This window comes from Carlito syrichta, unplaced genomic scaffold (assembly GCF_000164805.1).
Source record: "Carlito syrichta isolate Samal-C Ts95f unplaced genomic scaffold, Tarsius_syrichta-2.0.1 Scaffold79433, whole genome shotgun sequence".
In the NCBI taxonomy this organism is placed as follows: Eukaryota; Metazoa; Chordata; class Mammalia; order Primates; family Tarsiidae; genus Carlito; species Carlito syrichta.
In genome coordinates this window covers 157,925-182,716 of record NW_007023529.1, presented here as the reverse complement: position 1 = coordinate 182,716, position 24,792 = coordinate 157,925, and the positions used below count along the sequence as shown (strand labels likewise).

The window sequence follows — 24,792 nt, the reverse complement described above, 5'->3', positions numbered from 1 at the left end:
GTTAAAGAGCCAATTTCCTTAATAAATACAGAGTACCTACAATTCAGTTTGAAAAATAGCAACCTAATAAGACGTTAGGTAAAGAGCATGAACAGACAACTTAAAGAAAAGGAACTTTTAATAGCCCTTAAAAATATGAAAATATGCTCAGCCTTGTTCATATGCTAGGAAATATAAATGGAAACTATTCTGACAAACCATGCTGTTAGGGACGGGGGAGTTCTGAATTACTAATATGAACCAATGTCTAAGATATATAATTAAGAGAAAAAAGCAGAATTAAGTTCAACAAATGAATTATACTATAAAGAAGGTACACATATATTTATATGTATTGGATATCTACAAAAGGATATATAAGAAACTAGGTGAGGTCATCTAGGTGGCTGAGGGGAGGACTGGTGGAATACTTAATATATTTTAAATATTTTTATGGGGGACACGACTGCCTATTCAAAATAACTAATTTGGGGGAAAATATTAAGTCATAGAATATTAAAATCTATAAGGGACCTGTCCAAGCCATTTCTTTTACAGCTGATTTAGAGTTGCCCAAATTTAGCATAACAGCCAGCTTTATCTCACAGAGTTACTGATTTTAGCCCAGCTGCCCTTTATTATACTATTAATTCTTAACTGGGCAGCACATCTTAATAGGCTCTTAATACCAAAGATTCTGTTTCTCTTATTCATCATTGTATTCCATTTACCTAGCATACAGGAGATATTCAGTAAATGTCTGAATGAATAAAATAAATTTAAGGTATTTATTGCTCTGTGGCATAATACAGACTGTTTCATCTCTATCTTTGAAAGAAGAAAAACTTACTTTTCTGTTTCCCATTATGTTGGAAAATTTATAAGTTATTTAGTGTAGTTTAATTTTGATCTGTCCTAAAGAAATATTTGAAAGATATAATTTGTTAATCATTTTTCAGACACTGGCTTCATGTCCTATTGACCGAAAACCTTTTCAGGCAGTGTTTAAATTCAGTGCATTGGAAGGTTGTGTTAAGGTAAGTCTAAGATTTTTTTTGCAGCATGTACTATGTAAAGTTAATTGAAGCTGTTTTACGTTAATAGGTTTCCAGTATGTATATATCTGAAAATTGTTCAACTTTCAGTTTAATATGTGAGTTATTCTTCTGCAGCATGACATGCTCAGACCTTTCAATGAGGATACTGGAATTCTGAACCTTTTTTCCCCCTCTAGAGAGGGCATGTTCCATGATGGTCACCTTATGGCAGTCCACAAAATGTTTTAGATCTCTGATGCCCTAAAAACATTTTACATTAAGTCTTAATTACAGAATGCTTAAATTTTTAGAATATCTTTGTGAGGACTTCTGTATTTCTAAAACATTTTTAACTGGATAACACTTGGAATACATTTTTCCATTAAACGTTTGAAATAGCATGTTAGATTCAAAGACCAACCCCTACAAAAACTTAAGCCCCAAATACCTTAAAATTATGTTTTCCTGAAAAACGTTTATAATTTTCAGGTGAGCCAGTAAAATTAAATATAAAATGATGTCTTTGTTCTTAAATGCTGGTTACCTTATTCATGTTATTTGTTCTGAGCCATTGTTATGATTTGTATTGATGTTGGTTTTTGGCTTACCAAAAAGAAGAAAAAGAAAAGGAAATAGGAACATAATTTCTGAGACAGTGAGTAAGAGAAGAGAAAATGGAGAGTAGTACTTAAGTAAAATGTATGAGAAAGAGATCCCTTGAAGTATCACGAACAAGTTATGAATGATAATTTAAAATGAGAGTACTCAATATATACATATGTGGTGCCATTGATGAGAGAATCAAACTCTTCAGGTAGTAATGTTAGTCTGTGACCACCCAGTTTTATGGTCTATGTAAGTAAGAAAGGGGATGGAAGCAATGTACAACTATTTAAGCACTGTTGTTCTCAATGTAGGTATCTATCATTTGTTTTGACATATTTTTACTAGATGAGTCTTGATACAAAGTATAAACAAGACTGCAATTGAAATAAAATGATTTGCGTGTTGTAATTGGGCAAATTAGTACATATCTTGGAAAAAAGATATAGAAGTGTAAGATAATAAAAATTAAAGTTTGGCTTCTCTGGTAAACAGCCTCCATTTTTCATACTCTGTGTGTGTGTGAATAAGTATGTTGCTACAGATTTATTAGCATGACCTAGCTTCTAAAGATATTTTTCTGTGAAATATTGTTCTGTTGCTTAGAATGAAAAATTTTATTTATCTGATAGAGTCTGTATTTTACTTAAATTAAAAGTTTAGAGTCTGGTATGGTGGCTCTTACCTGTAATTTCAGCACTTTGGGAGATGGAGATGAGAGAATTGCCTGAGCCCAGGGTTTTGAGTCCATCCAGGGCAATTTGACACGACCTCATCTCTACAATAAATCAAAATATTAACTGGGCATGGTGGCATATGCCTGTAGTTCTGGACACTTGGAAGACTGAGGTCGAAGGATTACCTGAACCCAGCGATTCAAGGCTGCGGTAGCTATGAGTATGCCACTGCACTACAGCCTGGGTGACACAATGAGACTCCTACTAAAAAAAAAAAAGTTTGGTACAATGCTAATCTAATTTTACCTAGTTTAAAAGGTACTGTCATATGAGCTATACTTCACATTCTCTTCCTGTCTTCCTTTGACCTTAACTTCTCTTGACTTCATTATATTTTTCTTTTTATAACTAAACATCTTGAGTGACACATCTTGCTTTTCTCAATTCTTTCTTACTTTTCAACTCCCATTGAGCATTTATCTCTGTCATCTTATTTTACTAAAACTGCCTCATGACATTCCAGGCTAATATGATTTCCACATTCCGTGGTTTGTGTTCTGCGTGTAATGCTGGTGATGACCCTCTATTTCCTTTGCTTCTGGGACATCCTTTTCTTCTGGGTGTGTATGTGTTTTATTATTTGACTTTTTACAGTCTTCTTTGTCATTTCCCTACACTCCTGTTCCTCTTCTGGAGCTCCTCATAGGATCATTTCAGTTCCCTGGGTATACTTTCTTCCTAAGTCTTCTCAACTACTACTACCAATATTTAGATGGCTTCTAAAATTTCATCACTAGCTTAGATCTCTTTATTGAAATGCAGACCTATATTTCTAACTACTTGTGCATCTCCATCTAGAGTACTAAAGAAATCTAAGTAAGCATTAACAGATTCTGAACTCACCTCATTCCTTACCCCTTTCCCCAGCCACAAATGTTAATGAGATCACAACCCCAGTTACCAAGGTCAGAAACATATGGAAGTTTTCCATTTTTCTCTCCCTCATCTTGGTTTATTTCTTCTGCTGTGTCCTGAATTTTTTTTTTTTCCTCTGCTGTTGCCTCTTTGTAGGCCCTTATGCTGTCATTTAACCAGTACTGTCCAGTAGAAATACATTGTAAGACACTATATAATTTAAAATTTTTAGTAGGCACATTAAAAAAGTAAAAAGAAACAGGTCAAATGAATTTAATGATTTTTTAAATCCAATATATCTAACATTATTTCACCATGTAATTTAAAAGTTATTGAGAAATTTTTACATTCTTTAAAAAAAATTGTTCTAAGTCTTTGAAATCCTGTGTATATACTTCAGTTACAGCACATCTCAGTTCAGGCAAGTCACATTTGAAGTGCTTAGTTAGCCACATGTGGCTACTGACTATTGTCTTGGATAGTGTGGATCTAAAAGGTTTCCTGGTTTTTATAATCTATCCTTAACTGATTCATTCTCCATATCACTGCCAAAGTTATTTTTCTAAAAAACAAATTTGCTTATCTCATTTACTTGCTTTAAAACTTCACTTACTCTCTGAAGCCTGCAGAATTATTTTCTTATTCAAGGACATTTATAGGCTGTTCCTAACGTATTTCATCATCAACTTCTTGTCTTCTTGCTCTGTTTTTTCCCCCAAATACATCTATTTCTTACTGTTCTTATAACTGTGTTCTTTCCTCCATCTACAATATTTTTTTCTTAGACAAATTCCTACCCATTCTTTAAGACTAACTAATAAAACATCTACTCATTAAAGTTTTCTATGACATCCTTAGATATTTAATTTCTGAGTCCCAAATTAGATGTTTAATTTCTGAGTCCCAAATATATACACAAATCCGTGCTCATATCTCTGTTTTGAGCACTTAATCTATTTCTATGCCTGTCTTTCACTATTTTGCTTCCCTAGAGCTTGGCATACTTATTAATGTTATGGTTTAGCAAACTTGAATGAATAAGCATATGTATTTGAACTACACTTTTCATTCAGTTTTATTTCTGTAATTTTTTTTTATCTCGAGGAAGAACAACAAGTTATCATTTGTGAATGAAAAGTTATCATTTGTGAAGTTGCATTGTTGCCCTAAATAGGTGATTTTGCTTTTCTCATAGGTTCAAGTAAAAAGACAGTTGAGAGAACCAAAGGACAAAAATGAAAGCTCTTTTAAGAAACAGCTCTACTGTCATGAAGATTCTAAAAGCCGTATAAGGTTAGTGATTAACTTTAGAAGTGGAATTCAAATTAGTAGAATGAGAAGTTAACTAGTACAAAAAGAGTACTCTTTTAGACAAAAATAAATAAGTAAAGTAGGATTTAAATGTATTCAATTACTTCTTTGAAAGCACACACTCAGAGTACTCTCAGATTTCAGGAAGGACCACCTGAAATCTGAGAATATAATTTGAACTCTTTGTTAAAGAATTTGGTCTTTCCCCCCCTCCAATCTGTTATATTTATTTGTTTGTTTGTTTACTTTTAGTCTAATGTGTTTTAGACTAAACTTCTGTGAATTAAAAATACTAAAGCAGTGAAAAATTTCTATTAAAATTTCTGAATGCTTATTACCCTCATTTTTATAATTATCACAAATCAATATTAAACACTTAAAAAGTGATCACTGATGTTAGACCACACTTTGGGTAGAACTGATCTAGTTACTTATGAACAAAAAGTAGAAAGTAACTAATGGTATAGCACAGTGTTTCATGAGACACTTGTAATTTAAACTACTTATTACTTTTTACATTTTGCTTTCTTGTGTTAATAGCAGGCACTTGCTATCTACTATAGCAAGTATTTAAAATTAAAATAAAATTAAATTAAAATTCTAAAAAATATAAATGGATTTGTTTTTTAATTGCGATTGTTAAAATCATTGCCTTATTTTGCCTAGAAATAACAGTGCTTAGTACTTGAGTTTAATTGTATTTAATATCATGATTTAACTAAATTGAATATGAGTGATATGCTAGAAATTAATTTGTTATTTAAATGCTTAAAGTAACTGTTTTAATACTTTAAAACTTAAGCCTTTTTGATCTAGAATGTATTTAGAGCTGTCCCAAAAGTTACATTTTTAAGTCAGTATGTTGTCAAATTCATAATTAAACCTATGGTTCATTAGTATATTTCATTAGAATACTAATGTGTTCAGAGAGGAAATTTATTTAGTTACTAAAACAGTTGGAAATAGTCATTGAACTTATCACTCATTTATAACACTGTAGTTTCTTAGATCTTAGCTTTTGGGTAGTTACGGACTTCTTTAAGAATGTGAAGAATGCTGCAGATCCCTTCTGGCAGAAAAATACACGTGTTTACATATGATTCAAAGTATTCATGGAGTACTCACTTCAAGAGTTCACCCATGAACTCCAGAGTTAATAATTGCATTAGGGCAAATTTTATAACTATTTTTAAGTCAGCTTTGGCTCTTACATTTATGCTTGCATAGAAGACAGCACACCTTTTCAGGCATAGTGAAGAAATACCTTTTGGTAGAAGTGTCTTCCTTCATGACATAACTCTTATTACTGGTTGTGAAAATGTCACAGATGTGCTTTTTTTTGTGCTCCCTCAAAATTTTTCTTGGCTATTGCTTTGAGTGCAGTGGTCAGCACTAAATAACCTGTAAGACTCATATCTCTTATTTGGGTGTAATGTAGCTACAGTAGTCCACATTTAACTGCTTTTTCTCAGAGACTTGTCCTAGGGGGATGGTATAGGGAAATAACAGATACAAAATAATAATTTGCCTTTGTCCACCAAATCATACCTTAAAGATTTCCCAAAGTGGAAAGTCTCTGTCAGCTATTGAATATTTTCAGTATACTCATTTTTGGAGACTTTTGGATGATTTTAGCAGTCCTGTCATTCAGTCTTCTGTTAACTGCATATGCCTGGTCATTTCAGCATGCAGACGAGGTCCATTAAATTTTGCCTCTCTCTTCTCAAGCAATATGACCCTGATACCCTTCCCTTTTGAAGAAATTAAGGGATTGCAGAGGTATTTTGTTTCTTGGTAGTGACCCTCCATTTAAAATTACTGGAGTGGAGAATGGCAGCCGAGTGGGGAGTGGCAACTAGTCATGCTTTCTTTGTTAGAATTTTTGAATAAAAATTTTCTTTTAAAAAGGGTAGTATCTGCTTACCTCTATTGTACATAGCCCAGTAGCCTGCCGGTTATGATCAGCCAGTAAGATTATTGTTTAAAGACTGAGATGTTACAACTTATTATGTGTTAAAATCTAACTTGGCATTCTAATATCTAATAGGATTCTATGAGAATACAAGTTAAACCATTTACCAGATGTTTGACATAGTTAATAAAATTAGCGTCTAATAACTTGATAATAAATTGAACATAAATTAGCAAAATGACAGTTTTCTCTTAATTCTTTCACTTCTTTATTGATATTTACAGAAAAAAAGCCATCATAAGGGAAGATCTATTAAGTACAAAATTTTATGACTTGAGGATTATACATAGTAAGTAATTTTTTGCTTGTGTGTTCTACCTTTTTTTTTTTTATAATTTCATGATTGTGCCAAAGTTCTCATTAATAACATTTTGGTCTGGAAAATAGTCCTCAGAATTCTGAACATTGTGTTAAGTTCTACATAAATTTGTTTTCATGGAGTAATGTATACTGTTTCCAGTACTTTCTTTTCTTTTTGCTCCACTTGGAGTGAAAGATGTGTGTGTGTGTGTGTGTGTGTGTGTGTGTGTGTGTGTGTGTATGTGTATGTGTGTGTGTACACACACATACACACGCGTACTTTGAGAGAAGTGTTTCCCAAATACCTAATGTTTAACAACTACGTTGTAGTCCTACTCCACTGATGAGTGCCTAAGTCCTTAGGGGAGATGAAATAAAATACCCTGTAGGCCAGTAACTGTAAGCTGTAGCAAAGGAAGTCTGTGACAGCAAGAAAAAATTCAAAATTCCCAGAGGCAGTTGTGATTTGGCTTCTAACCAGTTTTAATGTGAAACTTTGGAAATAAAGTACCTCTAACATTTATCTACATGAGCAGTTACATATTCCTGTCTTTTGTTCTTGTCTGATACATAATGTGCTAATACAGGAAGACTTTGCAGCAGGACCTGAATAAAATGGTACCTCCCATAATGCTTTGTGACTCTTCTTTGGAGTTCAGGCTGTTTATTGTGTTCCAAAGAGCACTTTATTCCAGTCTTTTTGTAAACAAGGAGGTGGGCATTTATTTTCCAGGCTAGGTTACAGTGAACTTCTTTTTATAGATAGAACTTGTGAATTAGTGATCTATGAAAGAATCAATGCATTCATTACTCTAAAATATAAATAACTTCCTCTTTAATACATTAAGTATACCAAGTTTGTTTATTTTGTTTTTTTCTGATTGGAATTAACATGATCTTTCAAGTTAGGTTTACAGAGTAGCAAATGTTCTTTTACCTTTGATAACATACTATTAAAGTGAATTTACATGAAAAGTTGGTTTGTTTTGATCTCTGGACTTTAGTGGCTAAAAGGCATTTTTTTTCTGTTAAATAGTTTTAGATGTGGATTCGGTCTTTGTTTTGCTATGTCGGTGCTGTAGATTTAGCTTCTGTAGATTTAGCATCCTTTTATGAATAGACTTTGCTTGCCAACATTAGGATTCAATATAAAATTTACTACTGAGGAAGAGCAAATGATGTTAAGATTTTCTCTAGACAATTTGGCCTACTCTCACTATGCTAATCTTGGTTTTAAGACCACTATAATTTGCTTTAAGTATATATCTTCATCTTGGGCTTAATTTTAGAGAATGGAACAAAGACAGGTCATAAATTCATATGAAAGTCATTTATAAGAATCTGTGATTCATTCTGATTTGAGGTTTTGTTTTAGTATTTAGGATATGAAATATTAAACAGATTTTAAATGACCATCCTAAGCCAATTTAAGATTAGAAAGCTAATTTAAAATAGAAAGTTTTTAAATGAAACTATTCCTTCCAGAGGATAACATTGTCCAAGGCCTGTAACTTAAGGCCATATCTACTTAAGGCAAGATGCCTGAAATCATTTATTTGGTTTACAGTAGGCAGAAATATTCATTATACTTTAAAAGTGAATAATACTAGAGTGTCGATGCCTGAGTATTTGTAAGTGTCTTAACTGAATCAGCGTGGACTGATTTATTTATTTATTTTTTGAGTTGGAGTCTCACCTTTGTCACCCAGGCTGGAGTGCAGTGGCGTACTTATGGCCATTGCAACCTCGACCTGCTGGGCTCAAGCAATCCTTCTGCCTCACCCTTCTAAGTAGCTGGAACTGCAGACACACGCTACCACTCCTGGCTAGTTTTTGTGATTTATTGTAGAGACGTCTCACCAAGTTGCCCAGGCTGGTCTCGAACCCCTGGGCTCAGGCAATCTTCTCACCTCAGCCTTCCAAAGTGCCGGTATTACAGGATGAGCCACCACACCCAGCCTGTGGACTGGTTTGAAGGGACCTAGATACAGTAGTTACTCCTTGTCCGTGGGTAGTTACTCCTTGTCTGTGGGTAGTTACTCCTTGTCCATGGGTGATATATTTCAAGACCCCTAGTGGAATCCTGAAACTATAGATAGTACCGATCTCTATATAATATTTTTCCTATATGTACATAGCTATGATAAAGTTTAATTTATTAACTAGGTACAGTAAGAGATTAACAATAATAACTAGTAATAAAATAACTAATAAAAGTTATGTGAATGTATCTCAAAATATCTTGTATTTTACTCACACTTCTTATCAGGAAGGTGAGATGATGAGAGATTTCATCATGCTACTCAGTGGTATGCAATTTAAAACTATTGTTTATTTCTGGAATTTTCCATGTAGTATTTTCGAGCTACAGTTGACCACGTAACTGAAACTGCAGAAAACAAAGCTGTGGGTAAGGGGTGACTACTATACTTATTGATTATCCAATTAGTTAATTTTTCTATGCTGTTACTTTTTACTAAGGGAATTTAATAAGTCTAGCATGATCAGTATTTCTTCTTGTATTGACATAGTTTTTTTTTAACCTGATGAAATCACTTATATTTAGGTATCATATTTAATGACAATTACTCAGGTCCAAATTCTAGATTTATACTCAACACATACTCTGTGTTAGATGTTCATATTGGAGAGACAAAGGGAATTGAGATCACTCATTTATGCTGAGTTCAAGACTCTTAGGAGTCTAGTAGTGAACAAATCAACAAAACACTTCTGATAAAAAATATCTTCTTTTGGACAATAAAAAGATAAATATAGGTTGGGTGCAATGGCTAACGCCCATAATCCCAGAAACTTGGGAGGCTGAAGCAGGAGGATCACTTGAGCCCAGGAGTTTGAGACCAACCAGGGCAACATAGTGAGACCTCATCTCTTCAAAAATTAAAATAAAAAAATAAGCTAGGTGTGGTGGCACTCCCCTATTCCAGCTACGTGGGAGGCTGAGGAGGAAGGATTTCCTGAGCCCTGGAAGTCAAGACTGCAGTGAGCCGTTATCATGCCTCTGCACTCCAGCCTGGGGAACAGAGTGAGACCCTGACTCAAAAAAAAATAAATATGTATATAAATATGTGACAGATGGTGATAAATGCTTTAAAGAAGTATAACGCTCGATAAAGAAAGGGTGATGACATTGTGGAGGTATTTTATATAAAGGATTTGGGAAAATCTCTTGAATAAAGATATATTTGAGCAATGGCCTTAAAGAAGTAAGGGATTAAGTTATGAGGCTGTCTCAGGGAATAGTGTTCCAAGCGAGGGAAATATAAAAGCCTTGAGACAAGAGTATTCTTGGAATATGTTTCTGTGAATAGCAAGGAGGTTAGTGTGACTAGACTGACTGAGTTGGGGCGTGGGTCATTTAGGGCCTATGTGAGAAGAGCAGTGTTTTCAAGGGTAACATGATCTAATCCATTTTTAAAGGATTACTCTGACTGTTGAGGAAAGAAAATCAAAGGACAGTAAGAGTAGAAACCTAGATTGACTAGTTAGGTAGCTTTTAAAATTTTCTTTTAGGTTACTTTTTCTAGGTCAAATTATGGTGACTGGGGCCAAGGAACAAGGTATTAACTGGAGGTGATGAGAAGTGGTTCAATTCTGTGTACAGTTGACCCTTGAGCAATGCAGGAGTTACTCTTGTGCAGTTAAAAATCAATGTATAACTTTGGACTCCCCCAGAGCTTGACTACTAGTAGCCTACTCTTGACTGGAAACCTTATCAATAACATAAACAGTCAATTAACACATATTTTATATGTTATATGTATTATATACTGCATTCTTACAACAAAGTAAGCTAAAGAAAATGTCATTAAGAAAATCTTAAGGAAGATAAAATATATTTACTATTCATTAAGTGCAAGTGTGATTATCATGAAGGTCTTTATCCTTGTATTTGCACTGAGTAGGCTGAGGAGAAAGAAAAAGGGTTGGTCTTGCCATCTCAAGGGTGGCAGAAACAGAAGAGGTAGAAGAGATGGAAGAGGAGACAGGTGCAGGCACACTCTGTAACTTTATTGACAAAAATTGTGTATAAGCAGACAAGTGCAGTTCAAACTCATGTTTTTTTAAGGGTCACCTGTATTGTACTTAAAAAGTGAAACTAGCAGGGTTTGCTGATTAATTGGATATAGGTTACAAGAAAGTAGGAAAGCAAGGTTGACTCCAAGGTCTTGACCTAAGCAACTGGTAAAATGGGAGTTACCCTGTTACTAAGATGGGAAAGGCTGGTAGGATATCTGGGAGGGTATAGTCAGTAATTCTTTTTTGGGAGTAGAATGGTGGTTGCTGGAGAGATAGGGAAATGAGGAAAAGTTTGTCAAGGGTTACAGAAGTTTATTTATGCAAGGTGAATACATTCTAGAGACCTAATGAACAGGTGTACAGCAATGTGAATTTAGTTAACAGTACTTGAAATTTGCTAAGAGGATAGATCTGAAATGTTCTCACTACAAAAAAAAAGGAAAATTATAGCAGATATGTTAATTAGTTTGATTTTGGTGATTTTTTTCACAAGGTACTTATATTTCAGGGCACTAAGTACCACACCTTAAATATATACAATTTTTGTCAATTATACCTCAGTAAAGATGGGAAGAAGAAATTCTTTTTTCTTTGGACACGCAAGATGTGTACAGCCAAGTAGAGATTCTTTGAAGAAGTACGGATGTTTGCGTGTTGTGTACAAACAAGATCTATTCATCTTCAGTTTATTTTAGTGGTGATCAGTTTGTGTAATATATGTTTATTTGTTCTTGATTGCTAAGTTAAAGTGATGGTTTCTCCAGTTGTTATTTTTTTTCTAACTCTTAAATTCAGGCAAAATGTTTTGGCTATTATGATAGAAATAAAACTGAAGATTGAAATCATAGCTAAAATTTTTATATATTAGTGTCATAAGGAATAATGCTATGCAAGTAGACATTATTAAAAAATTTTTTCGGCTGGGTGCAGTGGCTCATGCCTATAATATCAGCACTTTGGGAGGCCGAGGTAAGAGGATTGCCTTAGCCCATGAGTTTGAAACGATCCTGGGCAACTTAGTGAGACCCCATCCCTCCAGTAAGTTATGGTGGATCATACCTGTAGTTCCAACTACTTGGAAAACTGAGGCAGAAGGATCGCCTGAGCCCAGCAGGTCAAGGCTTCGGTGGCCGTGAGCGTGCCACTGCACTCCAGCCTGGGTGAGAGTGAGACACTGACTCAAAAAAAAGTTTTTTTCTCTGGGCATGGTGGCTCAAGCCTGTAATCCCAGCACTTTGGGAGGCGGAGGCAAGAGGATTACCGGAGCCCAGGGTTCAAGACCAGCCTGGGCAACTTGGTGAGACCTCATCTCTACAATAAATCCAAAAATGAGCCAGGCGTGGTGGCACATGCCAGTAGTTCCAGTTACTTGGAAGGCTGAGGTGGAAGGATCACCTGAGCCCAGCATGTGGAGGTTGAGGTGGCCATGAGCATGCCACTGCACTCCAGCCTGGGTGAGAGTGAGACTCCAACTCAAAAAACAAACAAAAAAACAAAACAAAGTTTTTTTTACTGGGTGTTGGGATACAGTGTGATGAAACTATTTTAGGAAAACTAACCTGGTAAAGGCATTCCAAACGGATGGGAAGCCACGTGACCTGTCAGAAAGTTTCTAAAGTTATCAAAAGAGGTTTATAAACTAAATCTGTCCTCTGAGATTATGTATTAATATATCAGCATTTTGTAAACTTGAAAGAATAGATGGACATAGACTGTGATTAACAGTAGTTATCGGCATCACGGAAGGAGAGACCACCAGACAATAAGCACTTCCATTAATATAATTAAATAATGCCAAATATTCAGTAGTGTCTCCTCACCCCCAGTGAAACCTGCATTTGATCAAGAGATCTAATTACAGGAAATACAGGGACAGAGCTGCATGTTAAATGACAACAAGGGATGCAGTCAGTACAGATCAGACCATAAGACAAATTACTTGATTTCTTAGTCAGAAAATTCCAAGGAATTTAAAAAGTAGGAGAGGAAAGCCCATAGATAAAAAGAGACGAACATTCAACCAGTCATGATGTATGAATCTTATTCAGAAGATCTTACTCTGACATACTTTAAAAAGAAAGTGAAAAATATGTAGCCTTATTCAGTTGTGGAAAATTGAATATTGACTAGGTACTTGATATGAAAGAATTATAGGTTTTGAGTTTTGTTTTGTTTTATGATAATAATTTTTTTTTTTTTTTTGAGTTGGAGTCTCGCTCGTTCGCCCAGACTGGAGTGCAGTGGCGGCTCCCGGCCACCGCAGCCTCGCCTGCTGGGCTCTGGCGATCCTTCTGCCTCAGCCTTCCAAGTAGCCGGAATTACAGGCATGTGCTACCACACCCAGCTGATTTTTTGATTTATTGTAGAGATGAGGTCTCGCTGCCCAGGCGGGTCTCGAACCTGCAGGCTTAGGCAATCCACTCACCTCAGCCTCCCAAAGGCGTGGGATTACAGGCTGAGCCACCGAGCCCGGCTGTTTTATTATAATAATATTAAGGATACTTTTCCCCCAAAGAACACTTATCTTTTAGAGTTAGTTATATACAAAATATTTATTCATAAAGTAATATGATGTCCAGAATTTCTTTCAAAATGATCTTGAGGAGGGAATAGATAATTTAAAATTTGCCATAAATTAATTGACAATTATGGAAGTTAGGATGTGATTATATGGGTGTTTATTATGATATCTTCCCCTCTATTTTTGTATTTGCTTGAAATTTTCTGTAATTAAAAAAAGTACTATGAAAATTTAATTGGCTATTTCCCCCCATTGTGGTGCATAAAGTAATTTTAGATCTTAGCACTAATTTCAGTGAAAAATAGTTTGTTGTCATGTTTTTGTGGATTTTTTTCCTAGTAGATTTTACATTTCTTGAGGTTGGTGATTATGTTTTCTACATAGCATTTTCCAAGGTATCATGCAGTTACTTTATAATAAGGCAACTAATCTATAGATGTAACAAACAGAAAATTGAGACTCAGAAAACTAAAGTGATGAAAAAGCATGTATGAAGAATGATACCACCAATATTAGGAAAGTGGTTTCCTCTAGGGAAGAAAGACTAGAAGATAATGGAGGGAATAGAGATGAGGCACTTTAGTTGTATCTAGAATGGGAGTGATGTAAAGTAAAAGTGGCTCAATGTTAATATTGGTTAAATCTGCTCTGTAGGTATCATTTTTTTGTACTTTACGGAATGCTTAAAAGTGTTCATAATTACAAGTTTTAAAACAATTTTGAAAGACTAGCTATCTTGTCTGAGTTCACATTGCTAATAATTGAAGGTGCCAAAATTTGATCCAGTCTTTTGGCTCCATATCCACTCCCACTTTCCAATGCAAAACAAAACTGAAGTATAATATTATTAATGCTACCCACCTTTAGCCTCTCAATTTATAGTTGTCTGCAACCTCTATAACTTAAATTATTGCTATTCTGTTGGATCTTATTTGGATGTACTTTTGAGCTCAAAAATAATTTTTAATATAAAATTAGCTGTTATTTTGATAACATAATGTCTGTTTCCTACTTAGCAGATAAATTATTTTTTTGCCTGATTTGTCAGAAATGTGATACAGATACTAGTCTTTTTTCCTCTTGTATAAATTTCATAAACCATGGCTATAAGATTATGAAATTTAAGAGTTTTAACCTTTCATTTTGATTTTTTTCTTTTAATTTTCACATTTCTTATGAAGTTTCTTAATATTTATTAACAAACTGCCTCATTAGAATAAGAGAACCTATAAATGTAACTTGGAATTATCTCAAAGTTTACGGGCACTAAAGAACCTATCATACAGCAAAGAAACAAACTTGAACCCTTAAATGTTGGCATTTGATGACTGTGCAAGGAACCAAGAGACAAAGTTAAGGTGAGGGTAGCATTAGTGGGAGATTGTGCAAATTGAGTACATCTTTATTTACCCAGTTACACTGAACAGAAACCATGGTATATCCTAAGGATAATTTAAATTTCTTTTAATAAAATAACTACTTCAGAAGATATTTTCTGTCTCTTTAGGATTGGTTGGCTAAATTTTATTTTTATTTCTTTATTTTTATTTTTTCAACAAAGTCCCTTTTATTTGTTTACCTAGAAGTTACTCTTTATTGATTAAATCACCAAGAATTTGGCTGGGTACAGTGCTTGACATCTATAATCCCAGCACTTTGGGAAGCTGAGATGAGAGGATTACCTGAACCCACAGGTTCGAGCCTGGGCAACTTGGAGAGACCTCATCTCTGCAATAAATCAAAAAATTAGCTGGGCGTGGTGGCATGTGCCTGTAGTTCCAGCTACTTGGAAGACTGAGGGGGAAGGATCACCTGAGCCCAGCAGGTCAAGGCTGCTATGGCCGTGAGTGTGCCACTGCACTCCAACCTGGACCACAGAGCAAGACTCCAACTCAAAAAAAAGTAAAAATAAAATGGAAACAGTCTTAGGGAAGATGGGAATTGGAAATCCCCATGGAAGGATTCCAAACCTCAATGTATAATATAACCAAGTGGTGAGCTTCTAAAAATGCCCATTTCCACATTCCCTCACAACACTGATTTAGCTGGCTTAAAAATCTGCTTCCGGGCCAGGTGCAGTGGCTCATGTAATCCTAGCACTTTGGGAAGCCAAGGCAGGAGAGAAGCTTTAGCTCAGGAGTTCCAGACTAGTCTGGGCAACATACTCTGAGGCGTGGGGACTAGAGAACACATTAATGAATACTTTTTTAGCCCCTTCTGGGGAATTAATCAGTTGGTTATTGTGGCAGGAATTTTCAGCATAAGATTTAACATATTAATGACCACCAAAGCCTGGGTTTTGGGGCTTGTTCTGCCTCTTCCAGTCCTTAATGGGGTTTAGAGGGAGAGACATCATTAACAGAGACCAAGTCAAATGGTTGCAGGTCCTCCTTTCCCAGTCATTGGACAAGCTGCTCAATTCTTGTCCAGATGAGGAAAGGGCCAGTACTTCAGAAAATGCTAATAAAAAATATGACCCTGCAGGTTCAGGACCTGCCTGGGCAACTTGGCGAGACCTCATCTCTACAATAAATCAAAAATCAGCCGGGCATGGTAGCGCACGCCTGTAGTTCCAACACCTTGGAAGGCTGAGGTGGAAGGATCGCCAGAGCCCAGCAGGTCGAGGCTGCGGTGGCCGGGAGTGGCCACTGCACTCCAGTCTGAGCAACTGAGTGAGACTCTAACTCAAAAAAAAAAAAAATGACATTGCATTTAAGATGTCTCTTAACAATTTAATTTTATCAACAGTATTGGTCCAATTCCTTGCATTTTGCAATTGACTTGTGTGTGTGTGATTTTAATAAATAATCTCACTCCTCGTGCAGTATTTAATCAACCAAGTGCAGAGAAAAATCCCTCAACCTGGAACAACCTAATCTTACTTTGGAAAGAGGAAACAGGTTTTTCTGCTTCTCTTATACCCAAAAGATAAACAAATGTCCCCTTCCCCCGCCCAAGTTCAAAATGTCTCTCTGGTCTTAGAATGTACAGAGGCAGCTTTTGATAGGCTGATTCAAATCACCTATGAAGGAAAGCTGGAACCACTATGCAAGAAGGCTTCTTTGGAAATGTCTTAAAACCGACTCTTAGGAATTGTCTATGATTGTGTACAAAGGCTCTAAAGTCCAAACAATTTCTGCTATGTCATCTCAGGAGCTAGGCTCAGAGGAGGCATTGGAATTGTCAGGAGCAAGAGCAGTAGCTGTGGTGCCCCCCATAGTAGGACCTCAATAACTTGAGGCCTATCAATGATTCAGGCTGTCCGATTTCTCTTTTCCACAATGGGTTGGCTAAATTTTAGAAGCAGCTCTGTTTAGCGTTCTTAATTTCTTAAAGTTTTCAAAATCAGGATGGGGACTGTTCTTTAGATATGTGTATGTGTCTTTCTACCGGAAATCATTTGTTACACACTTTTCAAATTAATAAATAGAACTTAATGAAATATCTGGATTATTAGCATAGCCTATACAAATAGTATAACATTAGTTAAAACTCCAGCAGGCCATTAGACGATTTTATTGGCAGTCAAGCCCCTTACATTTCATACCGTTTTTTTTTTTCTTTTAAAATAATTGTGACTCTAGTAAAATTATATAAACTTTAATTTAGTTTTCTCATATAATGAAGTTGCCTCACTTAGAGGTATCCTGAAAGGTTAAACAGCAAACATATTGGCAAATTTGTTAAAGAAATATATCACTTTGATTTTTCTGTCGTTCTAGATAACTGAATTGTGCTTTTTTATTTTTAGTCTCTTTTGTAACACTTTGTTTCTTGGAATAAACATTAATCTTTGTCTTGGGTTAATAATTTATAATTGATGTAGTTTACAAAAAGTATCTTACTTTCAGGCATTTCTTAATATATAGTACTTCTTTAAGTATATGCTATATCCACTTAATTATGTTTTTATTAACTTTGGAATCAATTAATCAAGTACTGGACTCTAAGCTCAGGCCTGGTTTGTATTTTTTTGTATTTTACAGAATAATGTTTTCATGAAACATCTTGTGGAATTAGTGTTTCATGAAACACATTTGGGGATATGCTGAATTAAGACAAGCTTTCAGTTAAGCATAGCAACTTGAGCACTTGTTTAATGCTGTGATTCCTCCCCAAACCCTACTAAAATGACAAAGGAATGAAAAGAAAAGAAAAATCTTAAGCCTCAAAGACAAGAAGACTCAACAAAGTCTTAGTCTTTTATAGGACATAAGAGATGTCCAAAACTAGAAGCTTGAAAGTGATTGTAATGAAGGGTTGGTAAATTATCTTAGCGGAAAGCTGACATCTAAACCTTTCATGGGATGAGTGAAGTTAAGAATCAAATCAGTTCATGATGTACTATTGAACTTTAGATTTGGAGGCCTCATTATCTCTGAAGACAGAGATATGGGGTGGTGCCGAAAACCAGAATAGTTTAAAATTTTTCAGTGGAGCTGTTTATTCTGCAGGTTCCTGGCCGAACAGGGTAAGTGGGAAGAAGGACTACTTAAGTCAAAGACTGAAGGTTTACACACTACAGTGAGTGACTGAACCAAATTTAAACTCTGGCATAAACAAAGGTAGAAGAAGCAAAACAACAGATTACAGAGAGGGAAATTAAGTCATATCGTGAGGCTTTTTGTCTTTCACCCATATCATTGCCCAAAGCCCTGGTAGCCTTGCTTATTATAATTCCCAAAGTAGGAGATACGAGGCATCTTTTGGGATACTGACTTACCAAAAAAAGATAAGAAGAAGGAGACTTAGAGAAAACAACATTTAGAAATCTTCCAATGAAATAACCAGATCTCTGTTCGATCAACTTACAGTAAAATACATTAGCTGAAACCTCCTTAGCTCTGAATACCCATCTACACCATTTTCAATCAATATTTTAGTGTCTCACAATTAACGATTACTGGATATTTGATGGAAATCAATATAATAGAGATCAAAACAAAAACAAAGGAACCTAATTGGACAACTCAGTGTTGGGAAATAGGGAACAAAAACTTTTCTTTCTTGAGTTGGAGTCTCACTCTGTCACCCTGACTGGAGTGCAGTGGCACACTCACAGCCACCACAGCCTTGACCTGCTGGGCTCAGACGATCTTTCCACCTCAGCCTTCCAAGTAGCTGGGACTACAGGCATGCTCCATCACACCCAGCTAATTTTTTGACTTATTGTAGAGAAAAGATCTTGCTAAGTTGCCTAGGCTGGTCTCGAATTCTTGGGCTAAGGCAATCCTCTCACCTCCGTCTCCTAAAGTACTGGAATTATAGGCATGAGCCACTACCCGGCCAGGGAACAACAACTTTTAAAAAATTAATATCCTTAAAGATAAAATAAGGGATATTTCATCAGTTGTATAAGAAAAGACTATTTAAGAAAAGAAAGCAGCCGGGCTTGGTGGCTCAGCCTGTAATCCCGCGCTTTGGGAGGCTGAGGTGAGTGGATTGCCTGAGCCCGGGGTTCGAGACCCGCCTGGGCAACTTGGTGAGACCTCATCTCTACAATAAATCAAAAATGAGCCAGGCGTGGTAGCGCGCGCTTTTAGTTCCAGCTACCTGGAAGACTGAGGCGGAAGGATCACCTGAGCCCAGCAGGTTGAGGCTGCGGTGGCCAGGAGCGGCCACTGCACTCCAGTCTGGGTGACAGAGTGAGACTCCAACTCAAAAAAAAAAAAGAAAAGAAAGCTTTTAGAAATTAAAAATATTACAGCATGTTGGGCATGGTAGCTTCATACCTATAATCTCAGCATGTTGGGAGACCAAGGTAGGAGGATCACTTGAAGTCAGGAAAATGAGACCAGCATGGGCAATGTAGTAAGACCCTGTCTCAAAAAGAAGGAAAAAAAATCCTGGCTTGCTGGCACACCAAATAGTAGCATCGCTTGAGCCTAGGAGTTAGAGGTTACAGTGAGTAATGTAATCATACCACCAAACTCCAGCCTGGGCAGCAGCGTGAGACCCTGTTCTAAAATAAACAAATGTATAACATTAAAGCTAAGAGAAAATGCTACAGCAGCAATTTTAAAATTCAGCAGGAGTAGAAGATAAGTTGAGAAGTCTCTGAAAGTCAAAGAAAAGATAGAATAATAGAATATTTACCCAAGATTAAATGCTGAATAATAAAGTTTCAGAAAGGAAAAATAAAACAAAAGGCAGAAAGTTATATTTTTAAAAAGTTAATGCAAAGGGAAATTTCCCAGAATAGTACAGCATGGGTGTTTATATATAAAGAAATAATACCTAGTAAATGAGGAAAGAACTATGTCAAGAACTCCATAAAATTATAGAAATCTGAGGATAACAAGAATCTAGAGCTTCTAGAGAGAAAAAACAGGTCACATATAAAAGATCAGGGACTAGAGAATGTCAGCAATAGTTGAAGCAGTGGAGCAATGCCTTGAAAATTCTAGGGGGCATAATTACTAACCTGGGAAATTCTGTGCCTTGCCAAGAATTAGAATAGACATTCTCTAACACATAACAGCTCAAAAAAATTGTTTCCCACCCTTTCTCATTTTGACTGGAGGATGTATTACTTCACTAAATTAGATAGTAAACAAAGAAACAATAAGCGATTCAGAAAATGAGTTTCAACACAGAAAAAAATAGAGATGATTATCAAGATGATGACAAAGGACCGTCCCAGAATGACTGCTAAAACAGCAGCTTTGAGAGTGGCCAGTTCATATTGGAGTAGGACAAAGGAAGAGTATTTCCAAGAGGCTGGGGAACAGATTTGATGGATGAGTGATGTTCGAGTATAATAAGAGGAAATGTGGACTTTTCTTGTTGAGTTAGCTGAATTAATGGTAGGTAATACAGGAAAAAAGGTAAAGGGGGAAAAGCCATTATTAACCCTAGGAAAAGCAAGAAGCTGTACAGAAGAGTAATCATAATTCAGTATGTGGTTCAGCTGTGATCAATGTTTATATAGTTATAATAAAGTAATACTGCCTACTGCTATATCAAATGTTGATATATTGATATATCCAAAAGGACAATCTAGACAGTGAAGGCAGAAAAAGAGATAGAAGGGTAAATGGCATAAAGAGAAAGATCTTTATCTTCCTTAGTAAAAAAAAAAACAAAAAAAAAACTAGAAAATACCCGAAATCAAAAGGCTTAAGGTAAAGGAGTATAAGAATATTATTTAGAAATAAAGAGGTAAATATTAGAAGAAACAACCAAAAGATTTTATGGGTGATTTTTGCGAAGCAGAAATCAAAAGTGGGTATTTTTTAGTTTTTCTTTATAAACCTAGTAGTACTGTTTGATTTCTTAAAGTATGTACATGTATTACTTTGATAAGAATTAAATGAAAAGAGCATATTACCTCTGACCAATGACAATTAAGGAGATTTGTGCAACCATCTCCAGGAAACCATAATTTAGGCAGATTCACCAGTATTGAATACTTCAGAGATTGAAGCCACTCAGTAATTATCTGAGAATTTGCCAGAAATAGGTGAAGTAGCTTTTGGACTAGATTTTCACACTTAACATTGACCAAAAAACTAACAGTTCTTTCCATAGAGAGCATTTTGTCTAATGATGGCTTTCTGAAACAGGCTTCCAAGTAAAAGAAAACTATGTTAACAGTATATACTTGTTAAGTATTGAGTGAATGAAACTTGAATCAAAACAACTCAGCACCCCTAGGGCATGAAAGACACTGTGTTGCTATAACACAGCAATTCTAGTCTAGCTGAAGGAAAATAGTGGTTATTTCTTAGAATGTAGCTGTGTACCCACCACACATTTTTACTTCTGGCTTCTTAAGCAATTTTAAAAATCAGTATATCATCTTTTAGATATATATCAAGGGCTAAGGCAGTAAGTTCATGGAGCTCATCCCACTCCTTTGCTCCCAACGTTGAAATTACATTTATTGCAACTGTCTGAGTGAGATTTGTGTGAAAGATGGATAAAAGCATTAAAATCGAACAGTTGTTGTATATAACTTAAAAGGAAATTAGTATGCTATTAAGTTGAAAGTAAGCTATTATCAACTGGACAAACAGAAGAAAACCAAGTACATATGATCTTGCAATGCAGCAAACAGGCCTCCTAATTAGTCAGCATGATTTATTTTGAACAATGTCAGTAGACCCTTTGTGAGGCAAGCACGGCTGAAGGTTAAAAAGCAGTTGTCATTTACACTGTGGACAAGTCATAAGCAAAGCAGCCAACAACACCGTTATAATAGAAAGCTGTTTCAATCAGCACCTTCTACTCTTCCTTCTAATTATAAAGTTTTAAGGAAGAAGGAGACTGCTTACTTGAAGTGGGCGCCAGTGGCTAAATTGTCATTTATGATTGACAAGAGCTGATGGCCCAACCCCTGTCTAGCCCTTACTTGAGATAAGTACCTGCTTTATAGATAATATCTGGAAAAGAGATTTTAAGTGCATTATTTATATTAAAGATCTTGGCTTCTTATATATACTTTTTGTTACAAGATAAAAAGTTTTCATAGGGTGGCAGAAATTGTTGACTAGAATTTTAATACTCATGTGCTTTGAGTATAGCAATTTTACATACTTCACCAGTTTTCTCTATTGTACCCTCCGCTCCTTTTCTAGTTTTGAGACAGACTTTCGCTGTCACCCAGGCTGGAGTGCAGTGATGTGATCCTAGCTCACTGCAGCCTCAAAATCCTGTACTCAAGCGATCTTCCTGCCTCAGCCTGCTGAATAGCTGGGGCTACAGGTGCTCGCCACCACACCTGGCTCTCTCTCTCTATGTTTTGTTTTGTTTTTTTAATTCCCCAGGCTGGTTTTGAACTCCTGGCCTCAAATGATCCTCCTGCCTCAGCCTCTCAAATTGCTGGAATTACAGCCATGAGCCATTGCACCTGGCCTATTATGGCTTTTTGTATTAATATTTTGCTTATATCTGTAGCTTGACAAGATAAGATGAAATTAGCATTTGGGAGAGTAGTGTAGATGCACATGTTATTATTTGAAATGTAACTTTTCTACATAGTTTAACCATTGCCAATATGCTAGTATCAGTGCTGGCTTACAGCCTTTTAAATACGATTTAAGAGAAGGTAACCAACTGCTATTATTTCTTTGTACAGGAAACTCTTCATACAGTAAAACAGAAGGAAAGAAGAGTGCAGCAATAAAGATAAATAAGGTTTGTTGAAATAAAGGAAAATCTTTTTCTTAGATAATAACACTTTATGGTTATTTAGTACATAACTCTAGTGCCTCAGGTATATAAAAATATTATAATATTTTATGTGCCTGTTATAGAGGTTTTTTATTTGCTGTTTCACTAACTATTTATTTTTCTAGCCTCGAAGATCAAATCAGTGTACAGCTCAGTGCTTCAGAAATTTTTTCTCCAATGTATTTTCTTCTAGTAGTCACACTGGAGAATCTTCTTTTACCTACAGATCTTATTGGTTAGTATTTTCTACTTTTATTTATGCTGTTTATACTTGATGTTCTATCTATTATAATCAACTTTTTGTGGAAATTTAAACTCTGGGCTCAATAAAAATTATGAAAGTCCCACCTTATTTTTTGTTTTTGTTTCTTTAAAGTAAACTAGTTCTAGTGCAGAGAAAACGTTATTTTGTGAGCTTCTCTATTGTGCAGCAACTGCCTGTGCCAGTAGACTTTAGGTTGTTCCATGCAAGTTTTTTAGATGATAGAGAAATGAACTTTGTTATATTGTGAGAGTGGCACCTAATACAACAGAACTCTTTGAGGACAGGGGCCATCACCTTTGAATCCTAGTGACTGGCATGTATCTACTTGATATTTGAAGATTCATTTGGGGTTTAAAAATCGCATACAGCTAGTTGAACTAACAACACAGAATAAGATTGTGTGATTTAATTTTAATGCTGGGCAAGGTATTAAGGAAAATAGTTATGTCCAAGTAGCCTTTTGAAAAGCCACATTATGCAGTAACCTACCCTCCTTTATTTTCTTATTTTTTTTTTTTTATAATATTTTTATTATGCCTCATGGTTTAATTATCTCTTTTATTTTTATTTTTTTGAGTTGGAGTCTCACTCTGTCGCCCAGACTGGAGTTCAGTGGCTGCTCCCGGTCACCGCAACCTCGACCTACTGGGCTCCGGCGATCCTTCCACCTCAGCCTTCCCAGTAGCCGGAATTACAGGCATGCGCTACCACGCCCGGCTGATTTTTTGATTTATTGTAGAGATGAGGTCTCGCTGCCCAGGCGGGTCTCGAACCCGCGGGCTCAGGCAATCCACTCACCTCAGCCTCCCAAAGGCGTGGGATTACAGGCTGAGCCACCGAGCCCGGCTTATTTTCTTATTTTATCTTAGGCTAAGTTTCAAGTAGGAAACTATTACACCTAGAATTTCTTTATTTCAATAATAAGGATATTAGCCTGAATTGACTTTCTTTTCTTTTTTCTTTTTTTGTTTTAAGTTAACTAGTCTTACTCTGTCACCCAGGCTGGAGTGCAATGGCACACTCATGGCCATTGCAGCCTCGACCTGCTGGGCTCAGGCAATCCTTTCTCCTTAGCCTTCCAAGTAGCTGCAACCACAGGCACGCACTGCCACGCTCAGCTTATGTTTTGATTTTATTGTAGAGACGAGGTCTCACCAAGTTGCCCAGGCTGGTCTTGAAACCCTGAGCTCAGGCAATCCTCTCTCCTCTGCCTCCCAAAGTGCTGGGATTACAGGCTTGAGCCACCATGCCCAGCTGAATTGACTTTTTAAAAATAATTCTGCCACTTAAAATAGAAGTTCAAGAATTCTTAGGAGTCAAACAAAGATAAATCTAATTTTTAATATAAAAATTTTATTTAATTTTAGGAATGAGTTTATTTTGAAAGTGTTGACATAGTAGAAACAAGTTCTCATTCTTATAAGTGTGATTCATAATGCTACATAGAAAAACTGCTATCCTTGATGTAATCCAATTGTTTCTTTGGACTTAAAATTTTGAAATTCTGATGAAAGTGTGAAAATTTATCTTTTAGTACAGAATTTATAGAAGTCAATGAAATCAGTGCATTGATTAGGCAGAAGAGACAGGAACTGGAATTGTCATGGTTTCCTGATATGTTTCCTGGAATTGGAAGGTAAAAAAAAAAAAAGTTTACTAAAGTGTTTACATGCTCACACAAACACAAGATATCATTATTTACTTAACGTACTACGAGGTACCTTACCAGATAGTTATCTTCCTGAGGAAGTTTTGTACAAATTAAACTTTGGTGTTTCAGATGCCTAACAAAGATTACTATAAAAAGGACCCCTTGGAAAATAAAGAATCCTTAATTTATCTGTTTAATAAGTGTAGATATTTATATGCTAGATTTATTTAAAAGGGAGAATACTTGAATATGAAGATTTGTTATTAGTGATAGTATTCAAGCCTGTCATGCTTTCTCTACTCCCCATTCCAGTTTGTGCTGTCAGTTAAAACACAACTTTTATCCT

The 24,792-nt window shown here is 35.7% G+C and overlaps 1 protein-coding gene across 1 annotated transcript in view; it reads left to right on the top strand.

Annotated features, from left to right (window-relative positions):
- Positions 1 to 24,792, top strand: part of SCAF11 (SR-related CTD associated factor 11) — a 51,449-nt gene that overhangs the window by 15,488 nt on the left and 11,169 nt on the right. The window contains exons 3-8 of the mRNA XM_008054635.2: positions 939 to 1,016; positions 4,407 to 4,504; positions 6,719 to 6,783; positions 22,436 to 22,494; positions 22,656 to 22,765; positions 24,330 to 24,431. Of these exons, the coding sequence (XP_008052826.1) occupies positions 939 to 1,016; positions 4,407 to 4,504; positions 6,719 to 6,783; positions 22,436 to 22,494; positions 22,656 to 22,765; positions 24,330 to 24,431 (512 nt within the window). The remainder of the gene's footprint in view (positions 1 to 938; positions 1,017 to 4,406; positions 4,505 to 6,718; positions 6,784 to 22,435; positions 22,495 to 22,655; positions 22,766 to 24,329; positions 24,432 to 24,792) is intronic.